The 23,704-nt window shown below is 56.4% G+C and overlaps 1 protein-coding gene across 2 annotated transcripts in view; it reads right to left on the minus strand.

Annotated features, from left to right (window-relative positions):
- Positions 1-23,704, minus strand: part of RPTOR (regulatory associated protein of MTOR, complex 1) — a 285,559-nt gene that overhangs the window by 37,878 nt on the left and 223,977 nt on the right. The window contains exons 11-19 of one of the 2 annotated variants that reach the window (XM_006886161.1): positions 20,794-20,895; positions 17,824-17,907; positions 15,750-15,860; positions 5,742-5,816; positions 4,556-4,621; positions 3,989-4,180; positions 2,966-3,106; positions 1,642-1,759; positions 2-142 (exon numbers count right to left, since the gene is read on the minus strand). In XM_006886161.1, coding sequence (XP_006886223.1) covers positions 2-142; positions 1,642-1,759; positions 2,966-3,106; positions 3,989-4,180; positions 4,556-4,621; positions 5,742-5,816; positions 15,750-15,860; positions 17,824-17,907; positions 20,794-20,895 — 1,030 coding nt within the window. The remainder of the gene's footprint in view (position 1; positions 143-1,641; positions 1,760-2,965; positions 3,107-3,988; positions 4,181-4,555; positions 4,622-5,741; positions 5,817-15,749; positions 15,861-17,823; positions 17,908-20,793; positions 20,896-23,704) is intronic. The other variant, XM_006886162.1, reaches the window with a different exon arrangement.

Here is a 23,704-nt window from a genome sequence, read left to right on the forward strand (position 1 = left end):
CACTCCTCGCTGAGGCTCAGGTTCTGCAGAGACTTGTTCAAGCTCCTGGCAGTGGTCACCGAGCGGATGTTTCCATAGGAGCTCACGGAGCGGAGCCTGGGGGTGCACGGACTGTCCCGCACGGGGGTCAGGCTGCCGCCCTCTGGTGGAAGAAAGAACAGGGCCATTAGTGATGGACTGTAGGACAGTGGGATGACAGGAGTGACCACACAGGGGCCTGACTCAGAAGAGCCCACACTGCAGAGAAAACAAAGCCAGACACGGAGCAGAGAGCAGGCCGGATGGGGAGGCAGGGAGACCCTAACCCACGGCGATGCTTTCTTAAGTTACAACATGGAAAGGAGCTGATGCCCGAGGCCTTTCACTGGCTCTGCTGGGGTGGGTGTGTGTGGGCCCACCCTGGGTGCGGGGCTGGGGGCTGCTGGGCTAGGGGTGGCAGTGGAGACAAAGGCATCCTTCACCTCCAGTTTCTAGTGCGCACTGTTCATGTGCTCGTCTAGGGCTCGGGTCTACTCAGTGCCTCAGAAGAAAGGCCTGGTACTCTACTACCAAGCACACAGCGGGTCATTGACCACTCTTCATGCGGCCGTGCTTTGGGGGGGCTCTTGATAGGACACAGCAGGAAAGGTGACTGCATCTCCAGCAGGAAGGACGAGGTGAAAAGGGGGTCCAGGGACTCAGCTAGCCTGGGGGACATGGTGACGGTGAGGACAGGGGGGAAGGACAGCTGTGCACAACCGTCTGTGGGGCCCACAGCTCAGAGCTGGTGTCTCAGCACCTCCGCCGAGGGGGGACAGGAAGGAGAAGGAGGCCCATGTGTTATGACCCTCTGTGGGGCCCACAGCTCAGAGCTGGTGCCCCAACACCTCCGCCGAGGGGGATAGGAAGGCCATGTGTTAGGACCCACTGAACGCCAAAGGGCTACCTGCCCAGTGAACCTGGCTGGGCCTGGAGAAGGGGTGCAGTGTCCTAACACATGACGAGGAGGAACAGGGGAGAGGGAGCACACCTGTGTGTTACGACTCGAGCCCAGAGAGAGGGTGCTGGCAACTGCTCAGGGCACGGTGAGGCCGAGTGAACTGTGGTGGGTCCCCTTCTGAGGACGGTGTTTGGTCCTGATCTGCCCAAAATGGATTTCAACCCCTTTTCTTTTCCTTCCCAGCTTTCCCCCTCCACAGAAGAATGGTGGACCTTCAGAAGCCTTCTGCACAGAGCCCATGTCACTGCTGCATTCGGAACATGGGCGGCCAGCGCTGCACCTTCTCCAGTTCCCAGCACACTGGACAGAGCTTGGACTCTCCGTCCTCCCTCCAGCGTGTGCCCTCCGGGCCTCGAGAGTTCAGAGTGGGCGCCACACAACTGTCTTCCTTCATCTTCGAGGTTCACCAAGTCAGAGCTGGATCAGCACCTCACTTCTCATTACGGCTGGATGCCCCGCCCTGCGGGGATGGCCCGGTGCCTGCTCCACTCCTCCATGGGGCACATCAGGGGGGCTCCCACCCATAGTGGAAGCGGGCCTCCTAAGCCCTGTGCCCTCCCCCGGGCCCTACTGGTCAGGGAGGGACCGAGGTCTCTGTGTCTCCGTCTGTAATGGAAACGGGAGCGCAGGCTGGCGTTCAGAGGACATGTGGACAGACGTACCTGTGGCTGCAGGCGAGGGCAGGGGGTAATTCTTCTCCTCCTCCATGAACTGTAAGGCAACGGTGCAGAAATTGCTCTCATACTGAACCACCAGGTGACTCAGTGCCACCACCAGCTCCTGCCGAGAGAGGGAGGGACCGTCACTCACCAGTCAGAGCGGCCACCACTGGAGTCACCACAGAAAAGAAGGGGACAGTGGGCTTTGCCTTTGTTATAAGGAGCCAGGACCATGACCCTCCGTGCTGTGAGGATGCCTCAACAGCTGAGTGGTCAAGATAGCAGGCCACGAACCCGGGAATGTTCCAGAACGCTGGGTCTGACTGACGTCGAGTTTTAGGACAGGAGGGTGAGGTGCACCCCTGAAGGTGGACAGGTGGACAATGAACAGTGACCAGGACAAGATGCCACTCGGGGACTGGACCCCACTCAGCACGGACTCCGTAAAGCAGAAGACCTCTGGCAGGCTGGGTACACTGACTTTACCAAATGAGAAATGCTTATACATTATATCTTAGTTTCTAGTTTCTACAGGGAAATGGGAAAGTTCTAGAACTAAAACATCATCAGTGCCATCGAGGGACATAAATCCTCGTACTTTAGGATGGTCACTGCTAAGACACCAGTCCCCAGAGGCCTAAAGTCACCCAGAAACAAAAGGAAAAATGGGTTCATAAACACGGAAGCCAGGCTGTTCCCGCCTCCGCTCTGTGGAGCAGACAGCGCCATCTGCTGCTCTTTCAGAGAAATTGGAGGTAAGTGGTCAAGGCTCGAGGGGAGAGCTGATGGCCGTGGGCCCTGGGAGCACTCAACCCATGGGGCCCACTGGGCAAGGCCTGGGGCAGGGGCGCCCCCACCTCCACCTGCGTGTCTGCAGGTGTCTACTGCTCCGAAAGGTACACGTGGTTCAGCTCTGTGAGCTGCAGGGATACGTGGCCTTTACAGAGAACAGACCCAGCAGCTGCGGGTCCTTAAGGGGAGTGGACTGCAAGGATTTGGGGAAGCAGCGTGGTCTGAAGGGAACCAAAGAGACACCTCGTGGCCAGCTAGCACAGCGTCCACGAAGACCCGTGGCGCCTCCTCACTGCTGTAGGGCCTGGCAGCGTAGGTCTAGGCAGGAGGCCAGGCCACCTGTTCTACTGGGTAGAGGCCTACACCCTGGGCACCAAGCTGAAGGCTGGCCAGGCATCGCTGTCTGCAGGGACAAAGGAGGGGCACATTCCGGGGCAGCACGGTCAGGGCCCCTGTCTGCAGGGGTGCGGGCAGGTACACAGCGCGGGGCAGCAGCCAGGCACCCGCTGTCCACAGGGCGAGGGCAGGCACACACCTTGCGCACCACGGGGCTGCCGTCGTGGATGAGCTGGGCCAGCATCATGGCCACGTTGTGATCGATGGTGGTTGAGTGGTCGGTCCTCTCGGCAGAGTTGCCTACAAAGGTGCCCAGGGCAAAGACGGCAGCACAGCGGACCTGTGGCGGGCAGGACACTGTTAACCTCAGAGGGTGCGGACCAGCTGGGCCTCCGGTCCCCAGGTTGGTTCATGCTCGGCCATGACACCCCCATGTCACAGGTCCTCCTGAGCAGAGCCGGGTGAGGGCAGGAGAGTGGTCCTGCAGTCCCGAAACCTGGACACTTGGAGGCCCCTCCAGCTCATCCCAAGGGGCAGATGTGGCTGCCCAGCTATCTAGGAGAACTGGACTCAGAGGGCTGGCCGACCGAGCACTAGGCTGGTCCGGAAGATGCACTCCAGATCCAGCTGTGGTCATGAGCAGCTAGGAGGGCTGGGCCAGCATCAGCGCTGTCAGCGGGGCTTGAGGCGACCACGCCGACGGGACAGGTGGGCTGCCATGCTTAGAGCAAGACCTGAGGCTCCTGAGAAGCCCAAGACAAGCTGAGGTGCAGGCAGACTGTTTGCAAAGAAATCCTTGAATGACAACAGGGCAGGTGGGGAGAGAGGGGCCAGGAGTCAACGCCTGGCTCAGCCCCTGGGGACCTGGGCTCACAGACCTGCCTGGAGCTGCACCACTGGCTGGCGCACTGCCCCTCTACCAGCCTGAGGTGAGAGTGCAGAGGGCTGGCCAGGGGCAGCAGGTGCCCGTGTGTAAGGAAAGAGGACAGTGTGAGCGCACCTGCAGAAGGGGAGCCTAAGCATGCAGGACCTCTGAGCCTGCGGGCGCCCCTGCTACCTGCCGCCGCACTGTGCGTCTCCTAGTCACTGCGTCTCCTACTCGCTGCGTTCAGGTGCAGGATTGCCGAGCGGAGAGCTTTGCTGCACAGGCCCCAGGCTTGCCCTCACTGTTTGCAGGGCGGCGCCGACGGCACACGAAGCAGCGAGGCGGGGTGGGGCTCACCTCGGGAATGGGGTCCGAGAGGAGGCTGCAGAGCTTCTCGTGTGCGCTGTCCCGCACTCCACACCAGCGGGCCGAGTCGAAGTTCTGCCAGATGCGGCCCAGGCAGATGGCCACCCACTGGCGCAGGAGAGGGTGGGGGTCATTGAGCTGCTCCAGACAGATGGCAATCAGGTTCCCCTGAAGGCAGGCTTCCTGTGAAAGGCACGGGCATGTGGCCTCACTGTGGCCATCAGGGGCCAGGGCCACTGCCTAACGAGAAGCCCACTGCCAAGTCCAGTCGTTCTGTGGCCCTGGGTGCAGCACACGACTGGTGCTCGGCAGTTGGTGGTTCGCACCCACCCAGAGACTCGGAGGAGTAAACACCCGAAAAGCTGCTCGGGGAAACTGCTCACTGTGGGAGCATCTCAGACCCGACAGCATAAGGACTCTGCCTTGCAAATTTCCCAAGCTAACATGCCGCTCGTGGGCACCCTGCGCCCAGGCCAGCACGTCCCTCGTTAGTTTTATATGATGTGGAGGACGCAGGGCTCTCCCGACCTCCAGGCCCCACTGCTGGGCGACACTCACCTGGCCCGTGTTGTAGTTATTGACGATTACAGCTAGGATGAAGGCTGTCATGGTCCGATGCTCGGCCTGGAAGACAGGGAAGCCTGAGCCTGCACTTCTTGGGGTGGACAGCACCCCAGAGCAGCCCCCGAATCCCTGCACCCCACTATCCTGAAGATCAGACAGCTCACATTGGTGCAGGGCCGCCAGCAGCTGGATGTGGTTCGGCCGCAGCAGGCTGGGCTCTGGCTTGGCTGCTTCCATGCATCACACTCGCTGCCTTACAGAAGCCCCCAGAGAGCTGAGCCCTGGGGTGCAGGGGTTCCTGCCACACCACACTCCTCACATGGGACCCTGGGAGTGCTGTCCACCCCTCAGTCTCCCTGATCTCTCTCTTCACATGTCGGCATCAGAGACACCTTTCTCTTCCTTCCATTCTGCCCTCAAAGCGTGAATGTGCCGGGAGGTGGCCGGGTCCTCATCTGGGGCAGCAGTGCCGTGAGGTGGCCAGTGTGCCATGTGGTGGTCAGTGTTCTGTGAGGAGGTCTGTGTGCCCGAGGTGGCCTGGTCCTCATCTGGGGAAGCAGAGCTGTGAGGTGGCCAATATTCTGTGAGGTGGCCGGGTCCTCACCTGGGGCAGCAGTGCCGTGAGGTGGCCGGGTCCTCACCTGGGGCAGCAGTGCCGTGAGGTGGCCAGTGTGCTGTGAGGTGGTCTGTGTGCCACCCAGGTGACTGGGCAGGGTCTTTCTTAGCACTAAGAGCAGGGAGGTGGCTCCTCTGAGCCACACAGCACCCGGCGTGATTTGAGGGCCTGGCTTGGGCAGCAGGGCCACACTCGGCACCCAGCACCACTGCCCTGTGCACAAGGGCCTGCCTACACTCTTACTGCTTTACTGACTCTCCGAAAACTAACCAGAGGATGAATCCTGCACACATGTGCCTGCACACCACGAAGCCAAGGCTCGCTCCGTAAAGAGACACGGGCGTAAGGAAACGTTTGCGTGAATGTGTGAGTGAAACGCCATGCTACGAAGGCATCCTGGCGTCTGTTTCACTCTCATCAGTGGGCGAGAAATAAGAGGTAAGAGGATAGCACTGGGCGGCCTGACCAGTGAGTGAGCCGGCTCAGCAGGACTGTCCCTTCGTGACCTGCTGTCCGTCCCTGTGTCCCTTAGCTGGCTGGGTGACATGGTGACAAGGACCTTACCGGCATGTAGGGGTCCGCCAGGACTGACAGGAAGTACTTGTGACCATTGTCCTTCACAAGGTCCGCCTGGCATGACTGGGGAGAGAGCACAGAGGAGAGAGGCCGTGAGCCTGGAGAGGACTGCGCTGCCAGCACACGGGGCAGGCGGGCGTCACTCTCAGCCTCCTGCCCTGGCTCCGCCCGCGGTGGGACTTGCACATACTCCAGGCTGTGGACAAGGCTGGGCTCAGCCTCAGAAAGCTGGCGCCAGAGTCACAAGGCCGAGGTGGAGCGGGTCCCCCCAGAACCGCATACCCCAGCTCAGTGGGCAGCGTGTGGGGGAAGCACTCAGCAAGGCGAGCACCCCAATCTTATACTGTACCCCGGCCCCTGCTGGGCTTTGGGCTTTGTTTGGGATGACCATAAAATGAAGACAATGATCTGGGGGTCACCAGCCAGCCTCTCTTCCTGTTACAGGCTTGTCCCATGGGCGAGTGCCACACACAAGCCAGGGCAGGGCAGGGGCCACCTTCCCAGCAGCAGGAGGGAGACACTGCTCACTGAGTGAGGCATAACGGGGTAAGAGCTGTGGCTCCCTGTCCAGTGTTCACCTGGGGGGGACTGGAGAGAAGAGCACCCTTCAACTGCGGTACTCAAACCTGGAAAATAGGCAGTCCAAGGTCCCAGTCCAACCCAAGCCACACACAGGAAGGCCTTTTTAGATTGTTGCTGTGGTGTGCTGTCGAGTTGCCTGCGACCCATAGCGACCCTGTGTACAACAGCTCTGAAGCCTGTCCTGTCCTGAGCCGGTCTGACTGACTCTGACACACCTACCCCCATGGCCCAAATCACTGTATCAATCCATCTCATCTGGAGTCTTCCTCTCCTGCGCTGTCCCTCCACCCTTCTGAGCATGATGTCCTTCTCCAAGGATTGGTCCCTCCTGGCTACATGTCCAAAGTGAGATGGAGCTTCAAAATCCAGGCCTGAAACTTGGTTTCACTCTCTCCAAGACAGACCTATTTGTTTTCTTGGTATGTTCAATACTCTTCTCCAGCACCACAACTCAAAGGCATCAAATTCTTCTGTCATCCGTAGTCATTATCCAGCTCTCCAATGCAAAGACCATGACCTGGATCAGATGCACCTTAGTCTCTAGACTGAACCCTTTACTGTCACAGGCACTGACCCATTCCTCTGATGACATGTCACTCGAAATCCTGTCTGAAATGACAGCTTAGCTGCTACTACACAGGGTCTCCCAGGCCAGGCCCCATCTAACAAGGAAGACTGAACAGGGGCCCATCGGAGGAGGAGGAGGAGGAGGAGGAGGAGGAGGAGGAGGCGGCACGGTGGGGATGCTGCACAGAAGCGCCTCCCACGGCTTGGTCTCACTGTCTGTTTCCTTGTTTCCCCAGATTAAGCTGTTGAATGACATATTCAGGCCAGAGTGACAAGAAGGTGGGAGAGAGGGGAAGATGTGAACAGGAAACGTTTGCTCTCTCCGGGCCCCAGCACACCTCACATACACCCAGCAAACAGCCTGACGCAGCTTCCAACACGCAGCCTGGCCGCCTGTGCCTGGCCTGTGCGGGACTGGCATCCACTGTGGGACAGGGTGGGAAGGGCAAACCGCAATGAAGCAGGTATGTGTTCACCGTCACAGAAGCACAGACGTGGTCGGTGGACAGGTGTGACAATGGAGTGGGGCTCGAGGGACCGTGGGCAGGCCTGGTTCTGCTGTGTGGGTTGGGCTGACAGTCAGGCAGCTTCGTCTCCTTGGAATGCTCTGGGGGACACACAGCTTATCTCCAGCAAACAGGAAACACAGATGAGTGAACTGACTGACTCTGCGTGTGGCAGAGAGATCTCGACAGGTGGGCGACAATGCCGACAGGTGGGTGACGATGCCGACTGGTGGGTGATGATGCCACTCTGAGGCGTGTCACCCACAGGCCTGGTGACGCATGCTGCAATGTGATGACACACGTTCCCGGGTCTCCTGGGCCTCGGGTACCAGAGGAGCCAACTCTGATTGCAGAAGCGTTTGTGCAGTACTGAGGATGGGGAGTTTCCAGGAGGGAGGAGAAACTAGGTCGCCTGTGCTTGCCATTTGTGGGGCATCTGATGCTACGGGGAGCTGGAGGCAGACCTACAGGGGACAGTTCAGAGCCCCGGTTCCACAGCAGTGCGGCCTCTGAGTCCTCTTCACTGTCAGCAAGCAAGGTTGTGTCGTCTGCATAACACAGGTTATTGGTGAGTCTCCCTCTGATCCTGGTGCCACACTCCGCTGCAAAATGCAGCTTCTCCAACAACTTGCTCGGCATACAGACTGGATGGCAGGAAAACCACTGACATGTTCCCTTCCTAGCTGTAAACCAGGTAGCGAGCGTTCCCTTGGATAAAATACACTACAGAAGCCAGTGCTCTAGTAGCTACTATGCTGTTGGGTCCCACTGAAAGGAACCGACCCATAGCTGACTCTCCAGTGGGTTTCCAGGGCAGATAACAGCACGAGAGGAGAGGGCTCCTTCTTCCGCGGAGCAGATGGTGGATTTGAACTGTTTTCGGGACTGCAGTGTAGATAGCTGGCCAATGACCAAAATGACAGAAGTGCTGGAGAAGAGTACTGACACACCATGGGCCGCCAAAAAAACTAACAGCTATGTCTTGGAGAAGGTAGAACCAAGCCGCTCCTTGGAGACAAGGATTCTGAGACTCCGTCTCTTACTGTGGGCATGTCGCCAGGACGGACCAGTTCTTGGATCCCTGGAGAAGGGTATCATGGTTGTGAGGGTGGAAGGACAATGCAGGAGAGGAAGGCCCCAGATGAGGTAGACTAACACAGTGACCGGGGTCATGAGGGCAGGTGTGTCAGACAGTGAGACTGGCTCAGGACACAGCAGGGTTCAGAGCTACTGTGCTAAGGGTCGCTATGAGTCGAACTCAACTCGATGAAACGTAACAACAACAACCCAACTAGTAGCTACGACGGTCTTAGCTGACCTTCAGCGGCTGCTCTACCTCACTACACCGGCACACATGCTGGTCCACGTGCTGCAGGAGCTGTTCCTGACATTCACTTGCCACTCTGTTGATGTCTCCAGAAGCCTTCATGATGTCACTTCTCCCGCTGCTGATAATGGAGTTCTGTCTTCTGTTTTCCATTACCAGTCTGGCTAGTGCTTTATGATTTTATTGATCTTCTCAGAGAATCAATGGCTTTCGACGTACCAGATTTCCTCCAATGCCTTTCTGCTTTCTTTGGCAATAATCTCCACTCTGATCTTATGATCTGCTTCCTGCCACTTGCCTGAGTTCCACCTGCTTTTTGTGAGTCGTCTGGTGGAAGCAGAAGTCACTGTGTGGCGGCCGCCTCTGTCTCCTCTATGTAGTGCTCTGCAGGTCCCTTTCAGCTCGGCTCAGCTGGGACCACCCATTCTGACAGGTGCCTTTATGTTCATTCACTTCACGGTATTTCATTTCCTCATACTTCTCTGGGACCCCATGGACTATGAAACACCTGTAATTATCAAGCACTGGGAATTCTCGTTAGCTTTCCATTACTGATTTTGACTTTGACCACATTGGGGGCCAGGGTGAGAGAACCCTTTATGGTTCATTTCAGTTATTTTAAGTTGACGGAGGCTTGCTTCATGTCTATCTTGGTATGTGCTCTGCAGCCCTTCCAAGGATCATGTCTTGTGCTGTCATTGGGTGGAGGGCCTGGTGGACAGTGCGTCCAGCTGATGGACGGTGATGGGAAAGGCTTCACTTCTTACTGACTCCCTGGCCCCTTGTTCTGTTAATTCCTGACAGGAGTGTTGAAAGCCCCAGCTGTAACCGAGGACCTGTTTCTCCCGGGAGATTCACCGGGTTTGTGGTTTTCAATGATGTACTCTGAAGGCCCGGACTGCCGCATATTCTGGGTGGACGGAAGTTGCTGTTGTGATGAAGAGACCTGCCTTTTCCTGAGTGGCACTCTCCACTCTGAACACCGATGCGTGGCCTTGTCGTACAGCTCTGTCCTTCTTCAATTGAACATGTCTGTATGTTCTTATTCCAAGTGCATTTCTGTTGGGAAACATACCGCTTGTGCTTCCTTCTTTTGTCCAACCTGACGATCTCTGTCTTTTCATGAGGGTGCTTAGGCGACTTACAGTGAATGTGGCGGCAGTGAAAGTGTCCCCCCTCGATCTGCCACAGCGACTCTGTTCACCTTGTCCTCTCCTTCCTTTTTGCATTTCCCTTATATTTATTTTTGTGATTTCACATTATTTAATTTGCTGATTTATTAACTGCATTTCTTTTCTTAGTTATTTTAATAGCTTTGGGATTTAGAGCGTATACTTTTTGTTTTCAAATATTATCGCACAGTTAATCTCATGGTTTGACAATGGATTCGTGAAATAATCTGCTGACAATTACTTCTTTGACAACACGTAGAGCAGACACTGGCTGTCCTCAATGGTTTATTAGGGATCAACTCTACAAATACCGTGTTCTCAGTGGTAACAGTGGGGCTGCAGGGTGGTGCGCCGCGGACCACCAATGGTGTGGCGGAACCTGGGGCCCTTCTGATGTGAACCATCCAAGGTGTGATGGAACTTGGGGTCCTTCCTGAGGCCACGGCTCTGGTGTGCAGCAGATGTGAGCATACACATCTCCCAGGGTCTATAGACCAGTGTTGTGATCGACTGGGTGTTGGGATTTCTTCTGACTACAGAATGGACCAATGAGGACAGTCTCAAGGAACTTGGATGTTGACCCAGTAGGAATTCAGGATCGTCAGGGCCCCAGAGTGGTGGCCAGCTCACTGCTCAGTCATGGACTGAAATCTCCTGAGCAAACACGAGCAGGTCACCACCATGGCGGGCAGGCCTGTCACAGGTTCCTCCCTTTGCGAAGCGGCTTTTCTGGCCACCCAGGTGAACTTGAATCCTGTAGATGACATAACCTTGCTTGGCCTTGGAGCCCAGCCTGTGCACCTGGTTGAGCTGCGTGGGGAGCAGGCCCGGGGCAGTGCTGAGAGCTGGGGTTCAGCCAGCAGTCGCCCCGTGGGAAAGGACATCACGGCCGACTATTTCTTCCACCACAGCTGTGGGATGCACCTGCAGACGCCCACCGCGGCTCACCTGATGGCTGCCCCGGGAGCAGCCTGCGCAATGCCAGGCTCCTCCTGGACGGTCCCTAACGGCCGCACCTATCTGCAGGCGGTCGGTCCTACACCACGCGGAGTGAAGTACAAGAACCTTAGAGTGGTGAGCAGATCTCATCAGTTCCTCTCTCCAACCACCACACTGTTATCATCCACGTTGCTTCTACGTGTGTTATAAACTGTACAGGACATGAGGATTATTCTTGTTTAAACAATTAACTTCTAAAGAAACTTCACGGGGGTAAGACACTTATTTATCTAGTTACCATTCATTTCTTATGTTCTTCATTCCTTTTAGTCTGTCTTTCCCTCTGGAAATTTTTTCCTTCAGTGATAAACTTATCTTGTTAATGTATCTTGTAGTGTGTCCCTTGTGGTGAACTTTTTCAGGTTTTGTACATCTGGAAAGTCTTTACCTTTTTTAAAAAATATACCTCGGCTGGGTCTAGAATCCTAGGTTGACAGGTTCCCCACATCTCTGAGACCCCAGCCTGTGACAAGAAATCTGTGGTCCTCCTCATCTGCGGGCCCCTGCCCCTCGCCTCCCGCTCTTTGAGAGCCCACCTGCTTCTGATTTCAGGAAGCAGCCGCGTTGTGACAAGCTCTGCATTGTTTATTTTGTACTTTGGGGTTTGTTTTGTGGATTATAGTTTTCACCAAATTTGAAAAATCCCCTCATATTATTTCAACATGTATATTCCTTTTTCTTTTTTTAGATTTTAATGAAAGTTTATAAAGAACTTAGATTTCCATTCATTCTTCATTGCAGATTTTCCTCCCTGCCCCCCTCCTCCTGCCCCAGTTCATTTTTTTCCTTTGGAAAAAAAGTTCTTTCATTGTTATACAGCCCCCCTCCCCGCTTTACTATGCAGTTCTTATTCTGGACTTTTGTCATGCCAATAAGACCTCATCATATATTCCTTTTAAATATTTCTCTCCCTCATCTGTTTCAATGTCATGTACATTATTTATCCCCTTTTCTTAGTTTCTCTAAATCCCCATATCTGTCCTGTTCTACAACAGTGGCACTATGCAGTATTTGTCTTTTTATGACTCAGATATTTCAGTCAGTATAATGTCCTTCATGGTGATCCATTTTGTATAATATTGCATGAGTTCCTTGTTTTTCAGTGCAGTGTAGTATTCCATTGTGTGAATATACCACAGCTTCTCTATCCATTCATTTGTTGATGGGCACTTGGTTTGTTTCTAATTCTTTGTTATTGTGAACAAAGCAGCAATAAACATGGGTGTGCATATATCTGCTTGGGTGGCAGTTCTGATTTCTTTAGGGTATATTCCCAGTGGTAGAATTTCTGGGTCGAATGGTATTTCTCTTTGTAACTTTTTGAGAAAGTGCCATACTACCTTCCATTGTTGTTGCACCATTTTACACTCCCACCAACAGTGAATAAGGGTTCCAATTTCTCCACAACCTCACCAACATCTGTTACTTGCTGCTCTGTTGAATTTTGCTATTCTGACTGGGGTGAGATGGTATCTTATAGTTGTTTTGATTTGGATCTCTCTTAGAGCTAGGGATTTGGAACATTTCTTCATGTGTTTGTTGGCCATCTGAATGTCTTCTTTGGTGAAGTGTCTGTTCATATCCTGTGCCCATTTTGCAACTGGGTCGTTTACCTTTATCTTGTTGTGATGTTCGTCATATATTTTTCTTGACAGTTCCCTAAGGAGACGCTAAACACCCAGAAACTAGGCCACTTACAGTTGCGCAGTAATACACAGATTTCCCCCCATGTTTTCCAGAATGTTCCTTTTTCACTGCGGTCTCTTCAAGAGCTTATGCTGCTGTCTTTATGTTCATGGACTTTCTTCTGCCTCATTTAATCTGTTTCCAGTCACATCCTGGTGCGTTTTCTGTGTGACGTGTTGTAGAAGCTTGATCCAAGTTTTTTTCCCTAATTTCCATGCCCCAAGTCCGCTCTTTGAACCTATGCAGTAGACGTCCAGTCCTTGTCTCACTGGCTCTGTGTGCACTGCTGGCCCTGGGGCAGTTCTGCATAGATGGGATGGCCTATTTGGCCTCCTCACCATGGGCCACAGTCTAGGACTCTGGCCACGCTTGTTCTTTCTGACTGGCTGTTAAGTGAGGAGTAAAATGGTGGAGGGAGTGACGGCGGAAAGGCTGCTCTAAGAGGAGACCCCGTGGAGACTTCCAGGGCTGAGAGGGCAGGAAAGAGAGCCCTCCTCATCTCTGTGCTAGCTGCACCCTCTCCCTGGGGCAGGCTCCCCACAGCGTGCACAGAGTCCCCATCCCTGCCCCCAAGGCAAGCATGCACACTTCCCCACGCTCCTCTTTGGTCTCTAAGGACAAGCCCCTTCGCTCCATGAACCCTTTAGTGGCTCTGAGGGTGTAGCATCTGCTGTGATGTAGAACAGGATTCTGCAGAGATTGGAGATGGAGCTGTGCTGGAAGACAGGAAGACAGCCAGTGACCTGCACTCAATCCTGGCCAAGGAGGAGACGTGGCAGTGCTTGGCTCTGCTGTACACAGGGACAAATCGACAGCAGCCTCCAACAGCTGTGGGGACAGCGTGGCATCTGGTCCTGTAAAGGTGGCAGCCTCAGGCTCCACCCCATAGCAGCACTGAGAGCCTCCACCGACTCGAAGGTGGTGAGTTTTGTTTTTAAACAGTAACACGACATGCGGCACACAGCGACATCTGCACGTGGGAACAAGAGGCTCGTAGACTCGTCCCTGAGTGGGGGAACCCCAGGCTGAGTGCGGCTCCAGCCCCTCTCTCCACAGGCTGATGGGATGCTGATCTGGGAAGCGTGGAGTGCATGGCCTGGGAGGACTGGTCAGCCCCGGCTGTACCGCTGAGCAGGCTAACTGCAGAGCGGACACCTGTGTGCAGCTGACTCTTGGGGTGTCCAGGGCAAAGAGCGCAGCCTGCACTGTGAAAGCTGAGTCCCGGCCTGGACCAAGAGGACAACACAGCCCGGCTTCAGGCCAGGCGTGTGGGGAGGGGACACGGCTCCTGGAAAAACTCAAGGACTTGGATTTCCAGGAAGCAGCAGCTGTATGGTGCAGGAGAGGAAGACGGGGTACATGGGGCTGCCCCGACTGGAGCTGTCTCCCTCTCCCCTGGTAGGATGCTGCCTCCCAATAAGCAGGTGCAACAAGCTGGTTAGGAAATGAGCTCGCAGGGTGGGGGCAGACAGGCCACAGGCACTGAACACAGCCAACTCAGTCCCAGCTGGGGAGGAAGAGCGGTCCAAGCCCCGCAAGCTCAGAAGGCCTGCAGCATCCAGGAGGCACCAGGCGCAGAGCCCCAGTGTCTCCCCCTGGGAGTGTCACAGAAGGAGCTGGGCTTCACCGTCCCCACCGATGCGGAGGGTCGGGGGCCCTGGGAAAATGGGGGTCTGGGAGTGCTGTAACCAGGCTCCTTGGACTGCAGGGGGGCCCAGTAACAAACACAATGAGAACATGATGGAAAAGGCCAGCTAAGAGGGCCGTCCTTGCTCTGGAGAAGAGAAACTGCTAACAGGACTTAGAATAAAGAATCCGTTTCAAGGTGGTCAGGGAGACAGTGGAGAAAGCAGAGGGTCAGAGTGAAAGAGAAGAGCCTCCTGCAGGTGGACGGCACACGGCGACTGCAGCAACAGGCCTGAGCAGGCCGGGCCGGCGGGGCTGCAGTCCACGGTGCCCGGGGTCAACGAAGCGAGCCGACTGAAACCCACTCACCAACAACCGCAGGAGGGACCGTGAGAGGCAAGGCCGCACGCCGGCGGGACCACGACTCGCAGCATAACCTGCTATTCTTTTTTTTTTTTTAAATTTATTTTTTATTTTTTTTTCCCCCTGCTATTCTGTGTGCTGGAAATGCTCACCACTGCAAGGCCAGCAAGCCAGGACTGCCGGCCAGTCAAGGAGGACAGGACCAGCCTTAATGACGAAGGGAGGTGTCCATCAGGAGGAGCGCTCTAGGAGCCTCGTGGTAAGAAGCTGCCGGTTAATTCCAAAGGCACCAGCTGCTTGCCAGGGGAAGGATGGACGGTCTCCTCCCGCGTGACTTACAGCCTCTGAAAACCTGCTGGAGGGTCAGCTATGGGTGGGTTCTGACTCCCCAGCACACAACCACGGCTGGGTGGGCTCTGGGAGGAAGCTAGAGAGCTCTGGGTCAGATCCACACCTGCCGAGACATCATGGTCTCAACGTGAACCAGCGCCCACCACGCCTGCTGACTGGACTCCGTTTCCAAAGCCAGCCGCCTGCCACTCTCGCTGCTTCCCAACAGTGACCAGTACATGTCAGCCTCTGAAACCGGCAGCCCCCAAGGCTGCGGTCTGAGCCCCTGCCCGCCTGCGGACTGGTCTGTGCTCTGCAGACGCCTCTAACTTGAGGTCTGACCTGCAGACCTGGGACTTGTCTCTACAGCATGTGAGTTCATGGTCAACGAACTTGAAATCAATCTCTCTATATTTCTACATATACAGAGAGAAAGTGAAGAAGTCTTGAAGCACTTACTGGAGAAGATCAAAGGCTCTAACTTTCAACATCAAGAAAACCAAAGTGTTCATTAGAGGGCCAGCAGACAGCACCGTGACTGACGGAGAAGACACTGAAATTGTCAACAATGCCATTTCACCTGGGTTAACAGGTAACACCCACAATAGCAGCAGGCAGCAAAGGATGGGGTGGGGTGGGGGCCAGAGTGGTGAGTGGAAATGAGGCCGTTTTGTGAACAAGATGGGCTCCAGTGTGTGGCCTCCATGGGCCAACCATAGGACATGGGCCAGCGATGACCATGGGTCATGGGCCAGCACGGGACATAGAGAAGGAAGTGGGAGAGAGGCCAGGAGGGCAGGGTGCAGAGCAGAGACGGGGGACGGCCGCGAGCACTCACACTGTCCACGGCGAGGATCTTGGCCCATATGAACACCAGGAGGGGCCGCAGCTCCCGGGCTGAACTCTGGAGCAGCTTCAGCACGTAGGGAAAGATGCCGACAGACAGGGCCTGAGGGAGAAAGCACCGTGAGACGGGCCCTCGCAGCCCACACGGAGTGAGGCACCTACGTGGGGGTAACGCAGGCTCAGCCCACACTGGCTGGCCTGACTCCCCACTCATCTCTGAGCTCAGGAATTGGGGTGCCGGGCAGATCCAGGCCTGGATGATCCAAACAGGCCAGGGCTGAAGTCACATGGCACGGCCTCGTTGAGGGACAGGGCTTTGGTCTGGGGAGCCCCCACATGGCCACAGGGGCACGGCCACATGCCCAGGGCTGATGTCAAAGGTCGGACTCCCTGCAGGCATGACCACGTGACCAGCACTGAGGCAGGGCCACAGGAGCCAAGGCCCCATGACTTGCAGAGCCGCCAGCTCCGATGGGGACCAGTAGGAGCTTGGGGATCCCCACTGGGGTTGCAGTGGGCCTCCATCCTTGGGCGCCCTGTGCTCTCAGGGAAATGAGGGACTCCAGTCCTCATCTAGAATTCCAGATGTCTCCTTGCTGGAATTCAAATCAAAGCCCAGTGGTATCTCATCCAGGAACTGGCCTGTCCTGGGAACGCTCTGCAGCTAATCCCATGTCTCTACAGCAGGTCAGAGGGAGGGGCACGAGCCAGGATGGCCAGCGACACACAGTCCCATCTAAGGGGCAGGGACACGCTTTTCTCTGGTTCAGGCCAGGAGCCCTCACACAGGAGCCAAAGGGGCTCCGTTTACGTAGTGAGCACATTTCCAGTTAGAGTGAGCCTGACTCTTTAAATGGCCAAGATTGATTTTAAAACTTAACCAAGTAAACGCAGAGCTTCCTGAAATAGGTGACTGTGTTTCCTTGTCTTCACAACGAGCAGCGCGGGCACACTCTAAGGGTCTCCACGACGACAAAGCGATGGCAGGTGTCTCACGCAGACACCTGTCCCAGCGGTCACCTGCAGCTCCACCAGGGCAGGCAGCCAAGGTCTCAGGCCCTGGAAGAGGACTGGCCGAGGTGGGCAGCAGGCCCTGGTGCTTCCTAGGGCCAGCCTGGTGGGGTCTCCCGTGACCGGCCATCACACCCCGACTCCACGCGCTCCTCTGTCCTGTCCCTGCTGGCCTGTCCTTGGGACTCTCTGTGGCTAATCCTATGTGCCACATGGTTTCACTGGCACATCTCTACAAAATAAGTTCTCGTTCATAAACTTAACTATGATTCCTTTATCACGCCTGCAGACAATTCTCAACCAGATAAGGGAGCTCTGGTGGCCGAGTAGCAGCGAGTTGTGCTGCCAACTCAAAGGTGCATGGTTCGAATCCGCCAGCTGCTCCATGAGAAAAAGACGAGCCTTCTCCTCCCGGGGTTTACGGCCTCTGGACACTCGCCGGAGGGTCAAGTTAGGAGTCGGTATTGACTTGATGGTAAATAACAATAACCACCCACCACAGACAGACAGGGATTCTCTAATTATGCCAAATATTCAATTAGTGTAAAATCTCCACTTGTCTCATGGCATTTACAAAACTAACACGTTCATTTTCACAGATCTACAAAGTGGTCGCTTGAGTCTCCCCTTCCCTGTAACCTATCTGCTGAAAACCATCATTTCATGACTCCATTCCCATCAGTATTGTTTCAAATGGACATTTCTGACAAGAAAGTGTGTTGGAACTGTGAGTATAACAAGAGTAAGAAGGCCATGAAAGAGGCTTGAGATACCCTATGGGAAGTGCCGTGTCCTGGGGACCCGGCCGGGCTCAGGGCTGCCTGACGGGGAAGCCACTCTGAAAAGCGATGCTTCATTCTCTTCCAAAGCCAAGCTAATATCAGAGGAATGGAGGGTCAGGGTTAGGGCACACAGCAAACAAGGACACACCCCACAGGATGGCCGCCTAGGTCCCAGGTGATGCCACATGCTCCGTGTGGGCACCACCCCCACTATGGGGTCCGGGTGTTGCCCCCCAGCCCAGCCTCCTCTCCCCAGTGTGAGCAGACACATACCAGGCTCACTGCCCAGGGACCCAAGTCCAGAAACCGCCCCAGCAAGTCTAGGGCTCGCAGCCGATGCACCTGGCTCAGCAGCACCTGTGGAGACAGAGGAAAGGCCCGGTCACCGCCAAGCTGCCGACAGGGCACCTCAGTGAAGGCCCAGCACTGGCTCTGATGTCCCTCGGCGGTGTCAGCCAACTCTGCTGTACCATGACGGTCTCCAGCATTTGATAAAAGGCACCAGAAGAGCTATGAGGTCTTTCTGTGCTCTGGTCTCCTCATTTAAGTCACATTTCCTAACTGGTCAAGAATCTGGAGGGCCATTCACAATGGTAGTGTCCAGGCCTTAGCAACATGACAGCTTCTGGGACAGACAGACTGGTGTGGGTGGCTGAGCTGACTAGAGGCAGGTAGTTCCCGGGGGCAGACCACGTGGGTCAGGGGTGGACAGGTCCCTGGGTAAGTCCACATGAGTCAGGCAGGTAGGCAGCTCTCTGGGCAGTACCATGTGGGTCAGAGGTGGGCAGTTTCCCTGGTAACACCACATAGGTCAGCGGTGGGCAGCTCTCTGGGCAGTACCATGTGGGTCAGGAGCGGGCAGCAACCACTGTAACTCCACATGGGTCAGGCAGGTGGGCAGCTCCCCAGGCTATACTGCGTGGGTCAAGTGGGTAGGCAGCTTCCTGGCCAGCACCTCACGGACGAGGGATGGGTGGCCCACTGGGCAGCACACGTAGACCAGAGGTGGGCAGACCCTGGGCAGCACCATGTGGTCCGGATACCCATGTCCCTTGTTCTCCTGTTGGTAAATCTCTCCTGGACCCAGCAGGCAGCAAGGTGAGGGAGGCCGGCTGCCTCATGGGCACTGAACACCTCCAGGTAACGCCCCGTTCACTCAGGTCCTGTCCCCTCACCCTGGCAGTCACTCACCTCCCCTCAGCCTCCTCCTCCTCCCCAAAAGGGTGTGTGCTGTGAGGAGGACGTCTGCCAGGACTTCTGTGTAGGCAGCCTCCTTTGCCAGCGAGGCCAGGGCCCCTTGGACAAGGAGGTTCAGAGCTGCTGGCTGGTGAGTCCCCACTAGTGACCGCGGGGAGGCTGCTTGGGAGGTCTTGGGAGCACATCACACCACCTGCTCCTCTACCCCCTAAAATCTGCAGCCAGACTCCAGTGCACACCAGTGCTGGCCCTGCCACATGAGGCTCCCTCCCCGTGGCCCTGCTGCTGTCCAGTCCCACCAATGGCACATCTGCTCACTCACTGGGTGGTCTGCAGCCCCCTCAGAGGCCCCAGAGCAGGGACAACGGTGGCTCTTGTGCATGCAGTCACATTTCTGAGGGGTTCACCTCCATCCTGTGATGTCAGTAAAGGAGCCCAGTGATGCACGGAAGCACCTTAAATACTTGCTGACACCATTCTTCTGCCCAGCTACCATCAATGAGGCCAGAGCAGGGCTGAAGCGCTGACAACCTACGCCTCTTCTTCAGCACCTCTCCCTGCTGACTGAGGCTGACCATGAACACCTCAGCTCTCCACCAAGCAGTGTCCAGAGCTGCAGACGGGTGACGGGGTGACCGAGAGCAGGACCCAGGCATGTCAGGACCAGCTCGTTCGCCGCTGGGCATCTCTTGGAAGGCAACAGGCTCCAAGAGCAGAGTGCTGATCTCGTGGCCAGCAGGTGCTGCCCCACAGGTGGGCAGTGTAGGGGAAAAGCTGACCCCTCCCTCAGGAATCAATGGCCAAAGGTGGCCGGGGGAGGTGCATGTTCCCATTCAGAGTGGTCAGCTGCCCACCTGCCACCGCTCCCAACGGAGACTAGAATGGATTTACCCCACTGCAGACCAGGGAGGACATGACCATGCAGAACACAGAGCAGGCTCCCCCGCGGGGGGTCCACAGCTCGGACCAAGTTCAGCCTCTATCACAGCAGTGCTGCCTGGTGTCTAGTGCCCTCTGAAACCCTGGTGCTCACACAGCTCTTTTTCACACTAACTCAGTGCACCTCGTTCACGCGTGCACACACACACATATGGACAGAGCGGGATCCTTCTGAAGCCACTGCCCTCCTCCCACCACCCCCTTGCATGTGCGCACACAGGCACACACGTCCTCGCAGAGCTCTTGTCCGCTTCTCCCAGCTGACAGCTGCGCGTGCGCACTCTCCCCCTGAAGCCTTCATCCTCCCACCAATAGCTTGCGCATGCGCATAGGCGCACGTATCCTCGCAGAGCTTACATGCGTCTCCCAGGTGACAGCTGCATGCTGACATCTGCGCGTGCGCACTCTCCCCCTGAAGCCTTCGTCCTCCCACCAATAGCTTGCGCATGCGCATAGGCGCACGTATCCTCGCAGAGCTTACATGCGTCTCCCAGGTGACAGCTGCATGCTGACATCTGCGCGTGCGCACTCTCCCCCAGAAGCCTCCTGAAGCCGTGGTCCTCCTCCCACCCCCTTGCGCAGGCGCACACACACCCTTGCAGACCAGCCGTGCTTTTCCCAGCTGACATCCGGGCGTGCGCACTTTCCCCCGCGCCCCCCCCCCGAGGGAGAATCCTCCTGAAGCCCTTGCACCCTAACCCCCACCCACGCACTGAGCCACTGAGGCTGCAGCACCAGCACAGCCGCATTTCCTCCAAGTGCTGGCCAGCATGGGGCCCAGCTTCAGGCCAATGGTACTGGGACACCATGGTTTTGTGGTTACAGATGTGGCCACCGTGGTCCCGTCACAGTGGTCAGTGTCCTCTCCTCCTAACCCCTGCAGGGTGGACATGTTCAGAGCATCCTCGCTCCTCTTGCAGTGACCTGTGGGACCTCAAGCTGATGAGTAACCGAGGGCGAGGAGGGCTGTTGAGTGGTTTGCACGTGGCTCTGCTGGCAGAGGATGGCAGGGCTCGCTCCCCTGTGCCGTGTACCTGAGAAGCCGCACGCCCAGTGCTGGGAGATGTGCCCTGCAGCCACCTGGCTTTATCTGGACGCCCCACTCACCTGCAGGACGATGGGGAGCTGCTCTGGGGGGTTCCTGTTCTCCACGCCCATGGTAAGCCACACCTGGAATGCGGTCAGCTGCTCGGCAAAGAAAGGGCTGTGCTGTGAGACAAGAGGAGGGCACTCAGGGGCGGCCTGCTTCCCCAGGCCTATCCATCACCCAGGGGACAGGCTCGACAGAGCCACGTGAAGGACGCAGTGACCAGGGTGCGAGGTCCTGTCACCAGGGGCCGTGAGCACACTGCACAGGGCACCCGTGTAGTGCAGGCAGCTAAGTGCTTGGCCCTTAATTGACAGACGCTGGAAGTCTGATCACATGGTTAGCGGCACCGTGGCAGGCAGGCCTGGAGGTGTGGCTCCAAGGGCCCACCACCTTGAGCCTGTGGAGTGAAGTTTACTGTACATGGGGTGCTGGGAGACAGATTCCACAGCAGCTGCGCGGGATTGGAAAGGAGATTAAAAAGGGAGTTGAGGATACTATGAGGTCTTGGCTCAGTGGTTGGGAAGTGGCGCTGCTGCCAGGTGATGGGGAAGACACGGAGGTGAATGTCAGAAGGGCCCACTGGAAGCTCTATCCCAGACAGCTGAGCCTCAGACACCACACAGGCACAGATGTCCATCAGTGCTCTCCCTGAGCGCACAACAGAGGGTGGTCAGGGCTGGCAGAGACGTTAAGAGGCACCAGCATTAGAAAGAGAAGGGATCCAGGAACGCTGGTGGCCAAGTGGCACAAAGCTGCACTGCAATCCCAGAAGTATGCGGTTCGATCCATCAGATGCCCTGCTGGAGAAGGAGGGGCAACCTCCCCCTCTACCAGTCGGCACACACACAAAAAATAGTAAAATGAAATTTTTAAAAAAAAGAAAGAGAAGGGATCCAAGGCCGAACTTTGGTCACTCCAGTATTTAGAGGCCAGAGGGACAGAAAGTGTGGTGGGGAAGCAGGGAGCCTGACACCTGGAGACCGAGGGACCCACAGTGCCTAGGGCCTGGACTGATGCCTGCTAGGAATGGTCTGAAGGCAGGTGAGGGGTAAGAGTGTGGTGTCAGTGGGTGCAGAGACAAGGCTTGAATGCAGGGAAACCTTGAAGGGAAGGGAGAGTCAGCGTGGTCACCGTCAACGAGGGGAAAGTGGGATCGGGTTTTTGTGAGTCAGTGCGAAGGATAAAGGAGGCAGGGAAATGATGGTGGGGGACAAGGGCAGCTGCTGGACTGAGGTCCTGGGGGTTGAGGCCCAGGGCCAATGGGGGCCTGAGAGAGAAGGGAGCCGTGGGCTGACAGGTGTGAGCGCAGGTGCAGGCAGGCATGTCTGGGCACTCACTGAGGGGTCAACGCGGGCAGGGGGAGTGGCCAGAGATGGTCTGAGGAAGGAGGAGTAGGAGGGCTGAGGGTGGTACCTCATAACCCAACATCTGAGCTCAGCTCACAGGGCAGACTCACCTAGAGAGTGGTGGGCACGAGTGACCACAGTGCCTCACTGTAGAAAGCAGGTGGCGGGTGGACATATGGAGGGACCACTGGGACTCAGTGGGGGAGGGGGAGTTGGGACAGGTAGAGGGTCCACAGTGACATGTGGAGGGATCTCTAGGCCACAGGGATTCCAGACTGCAGAGTTCAGGAGGGTCTGTGAGTGCTGTCCTATCTGGGCAGTGATAAGAAGAGGCACGCGAGGGGAAGCAGGGACTCGGCAGGGGCCGGGCACCGGGCAGAGGGCTTGCTGTCTTTGGTGCAGAGTCCTGGTCACCTGGTGCAGGTCTGCCTTCCTAGACTAACACATGAAATAACTCAGCTCTCTCTTCCGCCAGCTCTCCTCTCCGCCTCACTTATTTTTTGTTGACTAAAGCCACTATGCCCGAGTTGATTCTGACTCAGTGACCCTCTAAGACAGAGCAGGACTGGTCCTCGGGTCTCCAAGGTCGGGAATTTTCAAGGAAGCAGACTGTTCCATCACCTTCCGAACAGCAGCTGAGTGCACTGGCTGAATGCAGTAACTCTCAGGTCTGCTGTTTCCTCAGGTGAGTGAGCGGTGCATTTCTGAGGTACACGGGTGTAAGGTGGTGGCCTCTCCTCACCGTGCCTGGCTGAGGGGCCGCTGCAGTCATGGAGCACATTCCAGCCGAGTCAGTGGACACAAGTGCCTGCGCGTGGTAAGGCAACCCCGGAATGAGGCCCCTGCAGTGACTCCTTGTCTTTAAGTGTGAATTATTCATCAATTGGTTTTAAAAAATTGTCTCGTTAAGGGCCTCCCCATGTCCCACAAGACCACAACAAGCTGAGTTAGGGAACCTTCAGCCCATGAAGGAAGGGAGACAATTCCGGTAATGAAATTGCTTCTCCCGCCCGTTTAAATGAGTCTGAGGTTTGCGGATTTCATAGGTCACTCATGGCTGGAGTAATCTTCCCAGAAAAGAGAAAAGTACAGCTCACTCCCCAGGAGCTGGCCCAGCAGCAGGGACTCCCGAGACGGGGCGCTGCCTGAATCAGAGCTCACAGCAGTGTGAATTCAAGAGGTGACCCTTGGGCTGGCTGCAGTCTGTGACGTGGAGCCGGGGACCAGGGGGTATTTGGGGGCGTGAGTCACCCGCACTGCCCGGCAGCCTTGGCCTCCCAGGACAATGCTGAAGGAAGCCTCTCCAGAGGGCCTGGCCTTACACAAACAGCGCCATAGCCACTGAGTCCCTGAGGGCACATATGGCAGTGAGCTACAGACTGGAGGTTCAGGTTCACCTGCAGCCACAGGCAGAGACCAGCACTGACCGGAGCGCTGACCTATCGAGACCGCAGATGCCGCCAGCCAGAGCTGCACCTGCTGCTCCACCCTGGCCCGCAGCAGCGCCATCGTCTGTGACAGCAGCTTTGTGACTGCTTGTCTCACCCATGGCGCACAGGTGGCAATCGGGCCCCGCCTCTGG

The sequence above is a fragment of the Elephantulus edwardii genome, unplaced genomic scaffold (genome assembly GCF_000299155.1).
Source record: "Elephantulus edwardii isolate Elephantulus edwardi_28Jun2011 unplaced genomic scaffold, EleEdw1.0 scaffold00048, whole genome shotgun sequence".
Lineage (NCBI taxonomy): Eukaryota > Metazoa > Chordata > Mammalia > Macroscelidea > Macroscelididae > Elephantulus > Elephantulus edwardii.